Source organism: Sciurus vulgaris (genome assembly GCF_902686455.1).
Source record: "Sciurus vulgaris genome assembly, chromosome: 7".
Classification (NCBI taxonomy): Eukaryota; Metazoa; Chordata; class Mammalia; order Rodentia; family Sciuridae; genus Sciurus; species Sciurus vulgaris.
The window spans coordinates 26,399,957-26,417,585 of record NC_136467.1 but is presented as its reverse complement, the minus strand read 5'-3'; the positions used below and the strand labels follow the sequence as shown (position 1 = coordinate 26,417,585).

At 40.1% G+C, this 17,629-nt stretch overlaps 1 protein-coding gene and 1 pseudogene across 3 annotated transcripts in view; one reads left to right on the top strand and one right to left on the bottom strand.

The window, feature by feature from the left end:
• Nucleotides 1-294: 294 nt before the first annotated feature.
• LOC306666146 (U1 small nuclear ribonucleoprotein C-like) lies at nt 295-11,657 on the bottom strand (annotated as a pseudogene). The gene is made up of 2 exons (XR_013766693.1): nt 11,353-11,657; nt 295-3,648 (listed from the first exon to the last, which is right to left on the bottom strand). The product of XR_013766693.1 is annotated as a U1 small nuclear ribonucleoprotein C-like (transcript).
• The window catches only part of HECA (hdc homolog, cell cycle regulator), a 45,847-nt gene continuing 38,990 nt past the window's right edge, over nt 10,773-17,629 (top strand). For both annotated transcript variants that reach the window (XR_013765206.1, XM_079148048.1), the window contains exon 1: nt 10,773-11,183. Coding sequence is in view for 1 of the 2 variants with exons in the window: in XM_079148048.1 (XP_079004174.1) it covers nt 10,913-11,183 (271 nt within the window). In the remaining variant the exon portion in view is untranslated. The remainder of the gene's footprint in view (nt 11,184-17,629) is intronic.

Sequence of the window (17,629 nt, the reverse complement as noted above, 5' to 3'; positions counted from 1 at the left end):
CTCAGGAGCTTGACTGAAGTTCGTCAAGGACAGCATCTTTGCCATCTCTGTGTGTCCTCTCATCAGCCCTGAGACTGGTTCAAGCTTCTTTATAGCCTGGTGGCTGGTTTTTAAGTGGGCAATAACAAAACCTGGGGCCTGAATTGGAGCATATCACGTTTGCTACCTTTCTAATTGATTAAAGCAAGTAACAAGACCAGATTCAAGGAGAGTGGAAACATTCTCCAACTCTGGAAGACAGGAATGAAAATTTGTGTTCATCTTTATTTTTTTTTTTTCCCAACTAAAAGAGCTGACAACTTTATTTTCACATTTCACAATACAAATGAAAACTGTACTTTTTTCTTTCCAATTTCTCCTCTCTGAAACTATTCTCTTTGATAGAAATGGGGAGCAAGTCTTTGTTGTCATACTGTTCGAAAACACCTGGTCACAGCACCATGATCTCCTGGTGAAATAGAACAAGTAATATAAAACTGAGAGGCTCCCCTCCATCCTCATTTGTCTGGTCGTGTCATTCCTGGCCGAGTGGGCACCATTGTGGGCCGAGCAGGAGGTCTCATCATTGACATGTGGCCTCCCATGGGTGGCCTCATTCCAGGAGCAGGAACCACCGGCATCATCCCAGGAGGAGGAGGGCCCATCATGGGAGGGCCTCCCATATGAGGTGCTGGCATCATACCAGGGTGAGGAGGACCCAGTAGACTAGTGGGTGGTGGGATCATGGCACCTGCTGGAGGAGGTGCAGAGGAGAATGGAGTAGGAGGTATCTTTCCTTGTTGAAATGCAGCCGTTCTTTTGTCAATCAGGCTCTGAACCTACTCTTCCATCCATTGCTGATAGTAGTCTTTCACATTCTCTTTGTGTTTCCTACCACTGCAATGTGTCTTTCTCATGGATGGAGAGTCATGGGTGAGGTATGTAGTGCAGTAGTCACAATAAAACTTAGGCATGTTGCTCTACAGGCCATTGACCACTCCTGTGTTCATCTTTAAGCCGTACAGTGTCCTATTTACACTCAAGGTTCCAAAAGGGATATTTTGCAGGAGGAAAGGAAATCCTGAGAGAGAATTCTATTCAAGATCAATCATAGTGAACTCCAGAAACATACATAGCAGTCCTTATTATTGGACTGAAGGTGAAACTGATTATGTATGTGATGGTAAATTTTATTATTATTATTTTTTAATTTGTTATAGTTGGTGAATTTTTGTTCAACATAGCAAAATTGAAGTTTCTGAAAATGGAAAAGATATTATGAACACTCGGTGTTATATCATTCAGAATTAGTACTTAATGAATTTATATCCTGTAACAGTTGGAGTTTATAGAGTTGGAAAGATATTTTCCAAAAGAACTGTTTATTTACAACAGTTTATTTACAACTGTTATTTACAAGATGGCTATCTTTTTGCTTGAGTTTTTACCATTGTATGCTAGTACTAGAAGAAGGTACTATTCCAAGGCATTATTTCCCACAAAAGTATTAGAACCTTAGTTCCACTGAATGTTTATGGGTGTTACATGGAAAATAATGTATAGGATGCATATATTTGGGGAGTTCTAGGCTGAGAATAACCAAGTTTCTTTTCTGCTAGACTTCTTGGAGTCCTGGGTCTTTACTATGCAAATACATATTGTGATGCATATAATGTTTTCTAGAGTTATTTAACTACAGAGACAGAGGCACACCTTATATTACTTGTGTTGCTTAGGATACTCTTAGCAACAAGTTGGAAATTGTTCCAAGTGGAAATTTAAGGAAGAAGAATCAAGAGAGAATTCTACTCATGATCAATGAAAATGAATTTCAGAAACAGGCACAGCAGTAGTCTTAGCACTTAAAAAAATGGATATCCTTGAAGCATACCCAACAATATACTACACTAATTATGCTTGTTTTACACATCAATAGTATTTTAACACAAAGGTTCGAAACACTTTAAGCAAAGATTCTCTGCAAAAGTTATTGCAAGTTCATGAAATTTAATCATCCAAAATCATCAGATTGATTGGTTGAAATGGTAATTTAGAGAGGAAGAACCAGAATAAGTTCTTACCATTTTCTGCCCATCTGCTCCTGTAAGCTAAACTTAAAGTCCCTGGGAATTATAATTTGGTTTGGAAGCAGTATATTAACATATTTATGATAGACAGCTTTCAAGATGGGTTTTAATCATCCCTATTCCCTTGTATTCATACTCTTGTATAATCTCCTCCCCCTGAGCTTGGGCTAAACCTAGTGATTTGCTTCTAAGGAATAGAGTAAGGAAAAAAACAAAACAAAACAAAACATGGATTTTTCCTTCCAAGATGAAGTTACAAAAAAGACTGACTTCTGTCTTGTTTACCCTTACTGTTGTCTCACTTGCCATTTGGATAAAGTCAGTTGCTTTATAGTGTGCTGTTCTATGCGGAAGCACATATGGCAAGAAACTTGGAGAGGTGTGAGGCCAGCCACTCATGAAGAGTTTAATCCTGCCCATTAACGTCAGGAGTGAATCTGGAAGTAGGTACTTCCTCAGTTCACATGACTGCACCTCTGAGACACTCTAAGCAAGAGGACTCAGCTAAGCCATACCTAGATTACCAATTTGAGATAGCATGTTTGCTCTTATAAGCCCCTGAATTGTAGGATCATTTTTTTTAGACAGCAAAAGACAACTAGTGCAGTTTCAAGAGGCACTTAGACAGAGACGATGCTATATTAGCTAATTGGAATCTTACAGACAACCAAAAGAAGGACTAAAGGTTAAGAAGAACTGTAGTTAAATCATGCATTGGAATGGCAGCATAGAAAATACTGATTTAATTGGAAAGAAACATAGGGGATACTGAAGATAAAATATACGTGATAAAAATGTATTTTTGGTGACACTTCCAAAGTAGATATCAGAAACACCAGGTGTAGAAATTGGTAAACCATGACCACTGCAATTGTTGAAGAAGATATTGCCGTCATATGGCTTCTTGTGATACAAACCTAACCTTGAAAATAGAGTCATCCTCTGTTGGTTTAAATATTATGCTGGCTATGAGGGAAGGGCATTATATCTACCAAAAACATAGGAACATTGTTTAGAAGGCAGCTTTTTCCTTTGTCTTGAGGTCTGGTTTGGATTATTTCATTTAAGTGTTGCTTCATATGCTCTTTTATTGCACAAATGTGGATCAAATACTTAGGGTATGCCAGGTATTGTGTTAGGCACTGAAGAGACACCCTCTTGAAACTCACATTCCACTGGGGAAGGACAGACAGTAAACAAAGTAAAGTAGCATAAAAACAAAACACCTCATACAGTAATAAAAACTTTGAAAACAGAGTATAGGAATGAAGGACTATAGGAAGAAGAAAGCAGAAAAGGGGGACAGGGAATGTGCAGTGAGTTCTAGCTTCCTAGTCCAGCTCTGGGCTAAAACCAGCTGTGAATCCACAGGAGCAATGACCCTTCATGATCAGGCCGTTTTCCAACTCTGACCAAACAACACCAGGGTCTCCATGGCTTCCCCTCTCTTCTCTCTATGCTCCATATTGATTCTTATTTTCATTTTTTTTCTTTCTAAAAGGCATTTTTTTTTTTCTTTTGGACAATTCTGTCCTCCACTGTCTCTTCTATCTTCTGAGAATCTGAGGGAGTCAACTCCCATCTAAAACAAAAGGAAACAAAACAGAATACAATTAGCCTGTATTCCTTAAACACTATAGTATAATCACTGTTAAGAGAGCATTTACATTGTATACATTTACATTGTATAGATTATTATAGGTAATCTAAAAATTGTGTGTAGGTTATATGTAAATACTACACAAATTTATATAAAGGACTTGAGCAGGCATGGTTGTGGTGTTCACAGGAAAATCCTGGCATAGTCCCACTTGGGGACTGGCTTGACCAAGGGACAACCATATATATTTTTTTGTTTTCTTTATTTTCAAGTTAATAGTTGATTAATTTTTCTTTGTTTCATATGTATTTGTTGTCACCCCAACCCCCATTAGAATTTAATGTCTTTGAGTTTGGTTTGTTTGTTTTTGCATATTCAAGAAACTTGAAAGCAAAGTGTTCTTGATAGTAGATTGATAGGAAGAAATATAAAAGCTGAAAGATAGGATTCCAGTCTTTGGAGAACTTTAAATATATTTAGGGAGATAAATGTTCTCTATGAAGTGAAAAGATAATGGAAAGACAGCCCATATATCAAATACTTGATGGTATGGTCTAACAAATGTCATTCAGAATCTCTTTTGACTTGCACTCACAAAGACAAAAGGATCTTACATCATGATTCATCGTACATATTCACACTTGTATATATGTGTGTGTAGATAGTACCTACATTTTACAAAATAATACTTATATATCACAAAACAATACTTAACTTCCATTTGTAATGCATTCTAATATTTTCTGTTCTGTTGCAGTTTTCAAAAATGCTCATAAATAAGAAACCCAGAATAGCTAAAGCAATCCTTAGCAGGAAGAATGAAGCAGGGGGTATTGCAATACCAGAACTTCAAGTAGACTACAAAGCAATAGTAACAAAAATGGCATGGCATTGGCACCAAAATAGAAAGGTAGGTCAATGGCACAGAATAGAGGATACAGACACAAACCCAAATAAATACAATTTTATCATATTAGACAAAGGGGCCAAAACTATGTAATGTAGAAAAGATAGCCTCTTCAACAAATGGTGCTGGGAAAACTGGAAATCCATATGCAACAGAATGAAATTAAACCCCTATCTCTCACCCTGCACAAAACTCAACTCAAAATGGATCAAGGAATTGGGATCAGACCAGAGATCCTTCATCTTATAGAAGAAAAAGTAGGTCCAAATCTTCAACATGTCGGCTTAGGATCAGACTTCCTTAACAGGACTCCCATAGCACAAGAAATAAAAGCAAGGATCAACAACTGGGATAGATGCAAACTAAAAAGCTTTCTCTCAGCAAAGGAAACTATCAGTAATGTGAAGAGAGAGCCTACAGAGTGGGAGAAAATCTTTGCCACTCATACTTTAGATAGAACACTAATTTCCAGAATCTATAAAGAACTCAAAAAACTCTACACCAAGAATACAAATAATCCAATCAACAAATGGGCTAAGGAAATGAACAGACACTTCACAGAAAAAGACCTACAAGCAATCAACAGATATATGAAAAAATGTTTAACATCTCTAGTATTAAGAGAAATGCAAATCAAAACTACCCTAAGATTCCATCTCACCCCAGTTAGAATGGCAATTATCAAGAATACAAACAACAATAGATGTTGGTGAGGATGTGGGGAAAAAGGTACACTCATACTTTGCTGGTGGGGTTGCAAATTAGCGCAGCCACTCTGGAAAGCAGTGTGGAGACTCCTTAGAAAACTTGGAATGGAACTACCATTTGACCCAGCTATCCCACTCCTTGGTCTATACCCAACGGACTTAAAATCAGCATACTACAGTGATGCAGCCACATCAATGTTCATAGCTGCTCAATTCACAACAGGAAGATTGTGGAACCAACTTAGGTGCCCCTCAATTGATGAATAGATAAAGAATCTGTGATATATATATATATATATATATATATATATATATAATGGAATATTACTCAGCCATAAAGAATAATAAAATTATGGCATTTGCAGGCAAATGGATGAAATTGGAGAATATCATGCTAAGTGAGATAAACCAATCTCAAAAAACCAAAGGATGAATGATCTTGCTGATAAGCGGATGAAGATACATAATGGGGGGTGTGAGAGAGGCAAGAATGGAGGAAGGAGGGACTGTATAGAGGGAAAAGAAGGGTGGGAGGGGTGGGGCGGAAGGAAAAAAATAGCAGAATGAATCAAACACCATCACCCTATGTAAATGTATGATTACACAAATGGTACGCCTCTACTTCATGTACAGAGAAAGAAGTTGTACCCCATTTGTTTACAATAAAACAAATGCTTATAGAACCCCTCTGAATGTTTGCACATCCTGCCAACAGAGTATGACCCACAGTTTGGAAAACACTAGTGTTATGGTTTGGATGTGAGGTATCCCCCAAAAGCTCACATGTAAGACAACGCAGGAAAGTTCAGAGGAGAAAGGATTGAGTTATAAAAGTCTTAATCTAATCAGTCAATCAATCACTTGATAGGATTAACTGAGTGGTAACTGAAGTGGTAGGGTGTGGCTGGAGGAGGTGGGAATTGGGGGTATGGCTTTGGGGTATATATTTTGTATCTGGAGAGTAGAAACTCTCTGTCTGCTTTCTGATTACCACGGGAGCTACTTCCCTCTGCCATACTCTTCCACCATGATGTTTTGTCTCACCTCGAGCCCTGAGGAACGGAGCAGGCTTTCTATGGATTAAGACCTCTTTTCCTCCTTTACTATTGTTCTGGTGAGATCTTTTAGTCACAGTAGCACAAAAGCTGACTAAAACAATTGGTGTAGCCAGGTGGTGAGCTCTGGGCAGCTGTGCAGTGAAAGACGCTACCAAGTGATAGAATCTGTCTTGGTAAAGATCACACCTGATCTATCTCTTGAAGGCAGTATCCTGTTGGGACTACTGGGATCTAAAACTGTGTTGATGCTGACAACAGTATGAGCAAAGGCGGCACAGAAATTGGAGTAAGCAGCAAGTTTAGGGGTCTCAGAGGACATAATTATGATCCTTTTTAAAATAAAATCATGGATATAATGTAAAAAAAATCACAGTTCAAGTACTGAAAAGAAAGAAGAATAAAATTACAGCATTTGCTGGTAAATGGATGAAACTGGACACTATCACACTAAGTGAAATAAGACAATCCCAAAAAACCAAAGGCCAAATGTTCTCTCTGATTTGTGGTGAAAAATAGATGTTCACTGGGTTAGACAAAAGGCAATGAAGGGATAGGAGGGGGGATGTGAACAGAAAAGTTAGTAGAATGAATTGGATATAACTTTCCTATGTTCATATATGAATACACCACCAGTGAAACTCCATATCATGTACAACTACAAGAATGGGATTCTAATTAGAATAAGTTATACTCCATGTATGTATACTATGTCAAAATACATGCTACTGTCATGTATACCTAAAAAGAACAAATAAAAATTAAAAAAAAGAACTGCAAAGAGATTTTGAGGGCAAATATTTGAGAAGACATTAACATTGATAATTAGGAACAATCTAATAGTAGAGCAGACCCATGACATTTAATAATCAATATTATTATCTGTGTTCATATCCCATTTAAAAGAAGTTTTAATAAGTACAATAGTCATTATTCCTCAAAGAAAACCTGTGGGTATAAGAGAGATTATTTCCAGAAGAATATACTGATACATAGAGAGCATATACATCGTTCAAGGTATATTTACTTGATAGGATTACTCAGTTGATCAGGCTTGGGCACCTTTCAGTATATGTTTCAGTTGGGGAAGCTCTTGTATGCATTACTGTGTTATCTCCAGAATTCCTTCTGTGTCCCTGTAAGATTTTTAGATCAAGCTGGATTTTGATACTGTTTCTCACCTCTCGTTCTGACTATAAGTATATTAACATACAATTGTATACTTTAACCTTAGTCCAAATTCAGACATGGCACAAAATATCAAATGAACAATACCAGAGCATTAAAACAATGACTCCTTATTCCAATCCTATCCAGAAGATTAACCCATTCTTTTTCTTAAGGCTGTAAATTGTTTACTTTTGAAGGAGTTAATTTGTTGTTGTGTTTATTTTTGCAGAGAAGGGTGATAGATTGGGTGAAATTTAGGGAAAAGAAACCTCAGATGGAGGGCTTTTTTGAAGAATATTTCAGAGCACATGAGCCGATCAAGGAAAGCTAAGGAATGAGAAGGCAGAGGTACAGAACACAGTGCCTCCACAGTTTTCTACAGCTCTTTACATTTCCTTCTGGAAGCATTCAAGGGGAGGGATCTGCCTCATCATTTGCCACTTTTGCTTTTTTGGTACGTGTTTCTCTCTTTCACCTTCAGAATGGTGGGAAAAAAGAAATGGTGGGAAAAGGGCTAGGAGAGGATTACCATGAAATTTCACACATTATATGGAATGTGGGAGATGGTATCCCTTCACTTTATATAAATTTTATGTCTAACATCTTGATTTTAGTTTATTATCTTTGCAGCAACAAAACTGGAACTATAGCCTCTGCAAAGTTTGACAGAGGCTAAAAATAGATTGGTGAAGTTGAGCATGGAAGAAGTAGCCCAGCTTCTCCTTCCGCCTTTTAATTTTGTTTCAGTTTGAATGAGAAGGTGGCTCACACAATTAACCAGAACAGCAACTGACTGGATGTCTGTGTGCTTTGAGCCAATTATGATATTTTTGTGGGAAAGTGTCCAATTCTTAAGTCTCAGTTATTTAGAGGTGGGAGACAGCTGGTGTGAATGTCTGTCTGCAGGGTATGTGCATACTAACTGATCAATATGGCATGACAGCAACGTGCGTATTCAAGAAAATAATTATCTCAACATTTTTTTGGTACTTTGGCCTAAAACTTCATTGTCTTTGCCACTTTAAAAAAACAGGCAAAAGAAGAAGAAAAACGAAATGACATCTAATGTCATCAAAATATTTTTAATTTTCTCAACCACGTCTAGTGAGGTGTATCACTAATGAAATTAAGCTGTCTGAATGAGTCACTTTGATTTATTATCTTTCTCCATAATTCCACTGTCCTCCTCTGAAGTTTCTATTTAATTAACTGCCATCGTCATTTCCTCTAGTTTTCAGAATTTCTTTTTTTCACTTTGTCATCCCTCATGTCCAAGTGGCCACCAAATCCTGCTACATCTACCCCCAAAACATCTATCCATTATTTGTTCTTACATTTGTCATGCATTTAATAAATACCTATTGTATACCATGTTCTGCGTTAGGCATGGAGAATATAATGATGAATGACAGAATTTCTGCTATCATAGTGGGTGCCCAGACAAGAAGTAATTGAATAGGCAATATCCACACCATTTGTGTAAGCTGTTGTAGTTTGAAAGGTACAGGGAGTCCATGGGGACAAGTCAAGCTTTCGGTTGCCAGAGAAGACTCCTAGAGAATTCATGCTTTAGCTGAGACATTAAGGTTCAGAAAAGTGTAGCCAAAAGAATGCTTTCGGTATGCTCCATTAAACAAAATTTTTTTGAACACTGACTTTGGTTAAGATTGTATGTTAGGCTGCAGAGTTAGAAAGTCAGAGGCAAAACCTGTTTTCCTGGTGCACAGAGGATGTCAGGGTAGTCCAGGAAAACAGACACAAAAATAAAGGCACAGAGTACCTTCTTTCTTTCTATCTATCTGCTATAACCCTCCTCCAAAGGTTCAATTTCCTTTAATATATACTATATTGGGGAATTAAAATGTGCATCAGTTTTCCTACTAAAAAAATCCAACCAGCAATTGTTTCAGAGTGTCCAGGGTTCTCCCTGCTTCTCCAGGCTCTGCACTCCAGAATTCAACCTGGCCATATGCAGAGGAGGGCACACTTTTCAGAACCTCCCTTCAAGGTTTGTTCACAAACCTTGACTGAACAGCTGGATTAATTAAAGATTACACTACAGAATGGTACACTGTAAAATCGTCAGCTAAAATAGTCTTTCTTCCATAGTTCATAGGAAAGGGATCTAATTTATAAATTTAACAAAGTTATGCTAGTGTTTCCTTGAAGTCCCCAAGACAGATGAAATCTCCTATCTGTGGGTATTTTATTGGAACATGAGAACAGACGAGAAATAAGTAAACATGTTCAATGCCAACGTAATTAGAGGTAGACAAGGAAAATAAAGGGCAACAGTTCTGATTGCTTTTGTGGGAAGGTGTCTTTGGGATCAACTCTGAAGGAAGTGATATATATATATATATATTTGGGCTGGGACCTGAAAGATGGGAAGGAGCTGGCCAGTAAAAAGGCAGAACAGAGCTGCAGAAAGGAGACCACTTGAAACTCATCCCAGTGGTCCCCTGTCCTCATGTCTTCGGAGGTGTCACCTTCTAACTTCGTCCTCCTCACAAGGTGGCCACCCATCTTTCAAGACAATTCACTACTACCAACAGCACTAGGTTTCCCAAACGGCCGGCTGCATACTCGCAGATAACATTTAGTCAGGTTCCCAGATGGTGGGTCCTGTTTGAAGGAACTGTTTCCACCGCAGGACTGTGACAGCTCCATTTCAGGGACCCTGCTCCTCATCCCAATTGCCCAGAACTCAGTCCTATTTCTTTACTGCTACTGAATGGCAAAGCCACCGAATGGACTGTTAATATGAAATCCTTTGTTTTCCCTTCCTCTTCTAGTCACCTGCTATCTTTCCAGACCGTCCTGTTTTAAGCCTCAATTACAAAAAGGTCAGAAGGCCACCGAACAACTTTTGAGTCACTGCACTGTCGTCTGGGCCGTCTTTGAAATGGAGGTCCGCAGACCCGGAGCTCTGTGGGTCCCCGCGCAGATGCCTGATGACGTCACTCGAAGGCGGCGGGCTCTGCGCGGGACGTGACGTCACGCGGGCGGGCCGGTCAGCCGTGAGGTCACCTGGCGGGCGCGGCTAAGCCGAATCCCCAGTGTCGTCACGGGAGGGGGCGGGCCCAGAGCGTGTCAGCGCAGCCGAATCAAAACAAGCCTGAGACCCGCCTTTTCCCTCCGGCTCGGGAGCGTCTCGCTCGCGCCCCGGGCCCGCGGCGCCCGCGCGGCTGCAAGCCTCTGGTGGCCGCGCGCCGGCTCCAGGAAGCCGGGGAGGGCGCGGCGGCCGGGATGGCGCGGCGCGGGCCGCGCGGCTAGACGGCGCCCGAGGAGCCGCCGGCTCGCCCCCTCCGCTCTTTCCCGGAGCCGACTCTGCGCCCCGCCGGCAGCGACCGCGCCGCGGGGCGCCTCCTTCGCTGACGCCGGACACCTGAACCCTCTTGAGCGAGATGCCCAACCCCAAAAACAGCAAAGGCGGCCGCAAAAACAAGCGCGCCAACAGCAGCGGGGACGAGCAGGAAAATGGAGCCGGGGCCCTGGCTGCGGCGGGAGCGGCGGGCGCGGCGGCCGGGGGGGCCCTAGCGGCGGCGGCCGGCTGCGGGGCGGCGGCGGCGGGCGCGGCGGGCACCGGCGGCGCGACGGGCACGGGAGGCGCTGGGACCGGCGCTGCGAACGCCGCGGCCGTCACCGGGGCTGCGGCCGCTGGAGACGCCAAGAACGGTAAGACGGGGCAAGCGCCAACTTCCTCCCCGACGGGGACGACGCGGTGGCGGGGCCCTGGGTGGCGCGGGCGATGCGTGGACAATGCGAGTCAGGAAGTGCTCACCCCGCCCCTCCGCCCCGCGGCGGCTGCCCTTCGCGTTCTCCACGCCCGGTGGTGGGGACCGACCTGCGGGCCCTGCGCCTCGTCGGCGCTGGGGCAGCCCGTGCTCGCGACTGCGAGGGCGCCGGGGTGCCGGGCTGTCGCAGCCTCTTCCCAGCCCTGCCCGCGGTGCCCGCTCTGGCGAAGCGCCGTCTGTGTCCCGGGCCGGAGGAAGGAAAGAAGGAAAGAGCCGCTCAAGTTGAGAAGAATGATCCGATTGAAAACTTAGGCACCAGTTCATTCTGTCCTGCGCCCCCCCACCCCGCCTTTGCCCCCAGTGAAGGGGACCCTGAGTTCCCAGCAAACCCAGCTTGCTGCGTTGGTTGCCACAGGTGAAGAGGCCTCGAGACGTTTTTACGTTAGGGCGTGCGTGTGTGTGTGTGTGTGTGTGTGTGTGTGTGTGTGTGTGTGTGTGTGTGTGTGTGTGTGTGTGTGTTTTGGGGGCGGTGGTGCTCTTTAATTCTCTGGCTCGCTTGAGGAAGGAAGAGAATCTGAACTTGACTTCCGTTCCCAGCCCGGAGTTAAGGGGGAAAAAAAATCTTCCTCTATAATTCGGCTTCACATTTTTAGAAAGAAGCCTGGTACTCTTACATGTCCGCTTGAATGCTCCGTTCGAGAGTACATGTAGGGAATAAGCCACGATGTGACAGGATTTCTGTTGTCACATCAGGCACATGGTTTTCGTTTTAGGGTGCTGGGCAAACACTTATTTGGACAGTTCTAATTCCTCTGATCAAGCAGTTTTTCAGGGAAGAGCACTTAGGTGTATTTTAGGGAACGCAGATTAGGATCGTTATATCTGCCTTTTAACACACAGCTTTCAGCTTTGGAAGCCACCCTTTATGTAGATCACTTTTTAAAAAAGGCACCAGCACTTACATTAACCCCACAGTGCTGAGAACATAGGAGGGTGAATGTAGCCTGTTAGGAGAACTGTAGGCCCATGGGCTGTTTCTCTGCAGTTTTTGAAATGGAAAGGTTTATTTCTTTATTTTTGGAGACAACTTACCTCATTTGTGAATGTTTGATAATACAACTTTCGGCCAGTCTATATTCTCCATGTTCTGCTGTTTTTCTAACTCTAAACTTCATTTTGATATTGTGGCAGAAAGGAAGGTGCCTAGACTGACTGGGTAAGACAGACTCTTGGCCTAGGCTTTTAGAACTTTGTCGTCTTGGGAGGGTCAGTTTTTCTGACTCAATTTCTTCATTTGTAAAAATGAAGGAAAAAAATTTAACTGATTCCTCATAAGGTTTTTGTGAGGCCCCGCGTTCCTCTGTCAAGTGCCCAGTTCTTGTTGTCTTAAGGGCTTGTTATGTGTAATGAATTTAGTCAAGTTCTCACAAATGCAGTGAATAATATCTAGTATTTATTCAGTCAAAAAATGTTAACCACTTACAGTGTTAGAGTACTGTGTTAAAATGTAGGGGATATAGTGGTAATCAACACTGGTTATCCTGGTCCTCATGCAGCTTGCATTCCTGTTCTGGTTTACTCTTCCCTCCTACCCCAATTTGAAAGCTTCAAGTTGCCTGCCTGTTTTTTTTTTTTTTTTTTTCTTGATACAAAAGATGTGATCACTTTAAAGGGGTTTGAGGAAGTTTTCTTTAGTTGTTTTAAGCAGTTGTTACTCCTAGTTCAGTAACCTTAAATTGGTTATTTTGCCCGTTATTACTCTTATTCGAAGCAGTAAACTCAAATTTATCAGTATTGTATATATGTGTGAAGCTATGCTTTTTGTGTAGGAACTTGTTTTATTAAATGACTGGGGAAAGAAGAAATGGGCCTGTGTTGCCATTATCAGGATCATAGAAGGTACAAACTTGGAACAGTGAGCTGAATTTTATGATGCCCAGTTCTTGGTTGTGACATGTATGCTATGTCAGTGAATGATTCACCTTAGTTTGAAGAACCTGTCATTGCTTTCTGCACTCCGGGGTATCGGAATATGGATGCTGAGGTCTCCTATGTACAAAATCAGTGAATAAGGAAATTGCGAATGCTTTTTAAAAAATGTATAGGATGTAGGGTTATGGGAAAGGAGGCATTGGTGAATTTTTACAGGAGAGGGCAACGGATACGTAAACTCTCAGAATCAACCACTGCCCAATTAGTTTTGAAATTTAAAGTCGTGAATTGAGCTATTTTTAGTATATCTAAATATAACTAATGGGACACTAGATTTTATGATTATGAAAATTATAAATCAAATAATTATTTCAAGGAAGTAGTATATATTGATAAACTTCGAAATGGTTTATCATTGATGACTAGATTTTATCTACATCTGCAAACATGCAAATTTAATGACTTCACTTAAAGATAATAGTTTTTATATGTAGTAGTTCAGAATTTAGAGGGTGGTTTCATGTCTTGTAGCTTTTGGACAGTGTGGCCATCAGGATATTGTAACTTTAGCCTTTAGTTGTTCCTTGATGGTAAAAATACTTTACAAAGGGTTTAAGGGTTGTAGCTCAGAGGTAAGAGTGCTGACCTAGCATGTGTGAAGCACTGGGTTCAATCCTCAGCACCACATAAAAATAAATAAATAAAGGTATTGTGCTCATCTGCAACTAAAACATTAAAAAAAAATACAGAAGAAGTTGCTAGCTAGGGAAAGCTTGCAGAGGCTGTGGCATGGTGGAATTGAACTGGTTGCAGTTGTGAATTTGAACAAGTAGTAGAATATTAAATGTAAAGATATCATACCTCTAATAATAAATTTGTTAGATGTAAGTTTTGAGATATTAGTTTATGAAACATTTTCAGGGGCTGAATAAAAAATAAGGAAACATCCTCCTACATAGTAAACATGTGTCTGCCCATATTGTAGCATTTCTATTGTAGGTGGACAAGATTTGCCAGCCATTATTTTTAGGATCTAGTAATCATGCAGTAGATTATAACTGTAGTTTCATTCTGAAATTCTGGTTCCGGTAGGCCTTTCTTTTTTTCTTCAGGCCTGAAAATATATGAAACCTTGATTATGGTGTGTCTAGTTTTCAGGGCCTGGATCCCAAGTACTTTTATGAATTCCTGTTTTGTGGCTGAGCTTGGTTCACCATGCCACTCATTCCTGACTGCCCCTGGAATCCTTGAGCTGGTTTTGCCTTAAGTTATTCAACAACTCATTCTAGCAGATGGAATTAGTGATTGTCCTTGCATTTGGTAGACCTAGAAGTGACCTTGGACAAATAATTTAACTTCTCTGAGCTGTAGATTTCTGCATGTGTATAATGAGATTATAGTACATACCCATATGTAGCAACCTATCTATATCTATTATTTTATAATAGATATAGTATATTGGGACAGTGTAAGACTTATAATATGAGCTTATAAAATATTGGCTGTTTGTTTCAGATCCTGGAAATAATTTCGAAGATAGAGATGTACATGCAGGAAGTTTATTGGAGAGTGCTTCTGACTAGCAGAAGAGGGAAAGAAGCAGGATTGGGCAGAGGGAAGAGTTGAAATTAGATGCACAGGTAATAGAGGGAGAGCTGTGTAGCTGGGATGGCCCATCAGAGTATATCACCTCAAGACATTGATTGGTCATTTGGATTTGGGCTGCCCTCTAGAAGGGGTTATGACCTTGGGGGTGGCATCTCTTCAGTTGAAGATCCTTTGTGGAGAGGGACTCTTACTCCCCCAGCATTACTGGTTTCTTCATTTAGACTATCAGTTATCACTCATATAAAATGCAGATGTGGTATAAATTTTTCTCAATAACATCCGAATAGGTTTTGTGGACCAGACTGGGAGTGAACCACCATTATACCATTGTTTCCATGGGAAAATGTGTTCTGAATCCCATACATCTGTTTGCAAGTAGATTTCTTTTGAATACCACCTGTTCCCTATGACGATTTGGATTTTGTTGTGTACTGAGACCACTAAATACACTTTTTATAACCCTAAATTTGTAGTGCATTTTAAAAAGAGTCTCCTTTTAGATGTTTACTCTTGTTCTTACTACATTTACAAATTAGCAGTAGCCTTCAGAAGGAAAATGAGGAGTGTTTGCCTGCTGTTTATTTTTACTTCAAGAAATATCTATTGAGGGTCTCAGGTATATATGTTGTGCTCTTGGAAGATATTTTCTTGCTTCATCTAGAAATTGGTTTTGAGAGGTCTTTAAAAATATGTGCTGCTTTTGGACATTGTCTTTTGAAATTTACCTTTGCAGTGGTACTTGATAGAAAATACAGACTCATCCATCATAGATTCTTCCTATGCACTTATGTGTGTTTTAGTGAAGAACTGCTCTGTGCTTCACTAATGGTGCTACATGCATAGTCTATTCTTTATTTCTTTACTTGTTATAGGACCTGTGTTTAAGTTCTAGTAACTAAACCTTCAATGTTGGCTTTCCTGTAAGTCTGAGAATATATTTCATTCTGTAAATTGAAAACAGGAGATAAAACTGAGAAATCTCTTGCCATTTAACCTGAATTTACTTCAGGTTTTAGTTATAGACAATATAATTAAAGAACTTGAAGGTAACAGAAGGGAGGGTTTTTTTTTTTTTTTTTTTTTTTTTTCTTTTTTGGCAGTGCTGAGAATTGAACTCTGGGCCTTGCATATAGTAGGCAAGTGCTGTACCCCTGAGCTATATCCCTAGCCCAGAAAGGACATTTTAAGGGGCAAAAAAGGTCTGTGGTAACTGATTTGGCCACCAGCTCTTTGGCATTCTTAAGAGTTTTTTAATTGAAAATATTGTTTTTTTCCTCCAAGAATAAAATGAACATTTGCAGAAAATTTTAAAGAAAAAAAAGGCAAGTTTTAAAAAAAATTTCTAGTCAAACATATAATCTCATCACTTTAAGATCCCCATTATTAACATTTTGATATACTTGTAGCCTTCTAAAATTTTTTCATATTGACTTTTTAAAGTACATATACAGTTTTCATAAAAAGATCATGTGTTTTACAATTTGATTTTTGTTCTTCATGTTTTATGGACATTTTAGCAGAGCAGTAAATGTATAGGTGCATCATTTTTTTAAATGATTGTGTAATATGCCATGTCTGCATCTTGATAATTTGATCATTTTGCTACTATGTGGCATTTAGGTTCTTATTTACACATCTTTGGCAGTTTATCCAGTTACTTCCTGTTGTAGTCTGTTACTACTTCTATAACAAAATACCACAGATTGGGTAATTTGTAAACAATTAAATTTTATTCCTCACAGTTCTGGAGGCTGTGGACATGGTATGGACAGATTCATTGCCTGGTAAGGGCTTGTTTCATGGATGACATTTTCTCTTAGTGTCCTCACAGGGCAGAAAAGGTTGAGGGGTTATACTTTCTTCCTCATTAATGTCCTTTTTAAAATAAGGGCATTAATCCCATTAATGAGGGCAGACCCCCGTATGGCCTAGTAATCTCTTGAAGGCCATATTTTTAATATGCATTGGGGATTAAGTTCAACATGAGTTTTAGATAGGCACAAACTTTCAGACCATAGCCCTTCCTTAGGGAAAATTCTTATCTATGGATTTGTGTAAAAGAAGTGCATTTTTTATGCCTTTTAATACATAGTGATATATTGTACTATAGAAAGGTTGTACCAGTTTAAAAGTACTCTGTAGAGTGACTTCCCTATGGTCTCACTGGTCTCTGGTTCTTGTTATTTTAAAGGCATGCTGGAGGATTGCTGGCACCCTCAAAATACCTCAGTAACAGGAGGGCCCTGTTTGGATCTAGAGTCTGCAGCAGATGCTGTCATAGATTTATTTCTGCTGGGGACTTTGGTGGTGTTCAGTGATTTGGTAGCCAACAGGGATTCAACAAATTATCTAATAATGATGAATGATATTTTGGTAAATAGTAAAAGAGTTAGTAAAGAAGCAGGCATAGGCCTTTGAAGTTCTGTCTTACAATCTCATAATTCAATTGTATGAAGTAAGGCCTACAGTTTTTAAAGTTGTAGTAACAAATCATGGATTTTAAACAGAGCTGAGTGTAAAGCTAGGTGTCACGGTTTTAGTAAAAGTGATTTTGGGGCAAAGCCTTTCTTAGCCTCCATTTTCTGCAAACCTTTGGGAGTGCTTTTGAAGGAAAACAATCTATGTGAAAGATTTTGGCAAGGGTCTGGAACATAGCAGCACTATCAACAATAGCTTTATAAGTTTTGTGGTTTGTTCAACTGTGTCCAGCTACAAAACTGAAGTGTCATGCTCTTAAGAACAGATACTGAGGCATTTAGATGGAGGTGAGGGCCTCTTAATATAAATGTAGAAGACAGCTCTGGCATCGTACAGATTTTTATTCAAGCTGTGCTTTGAATGTAAATA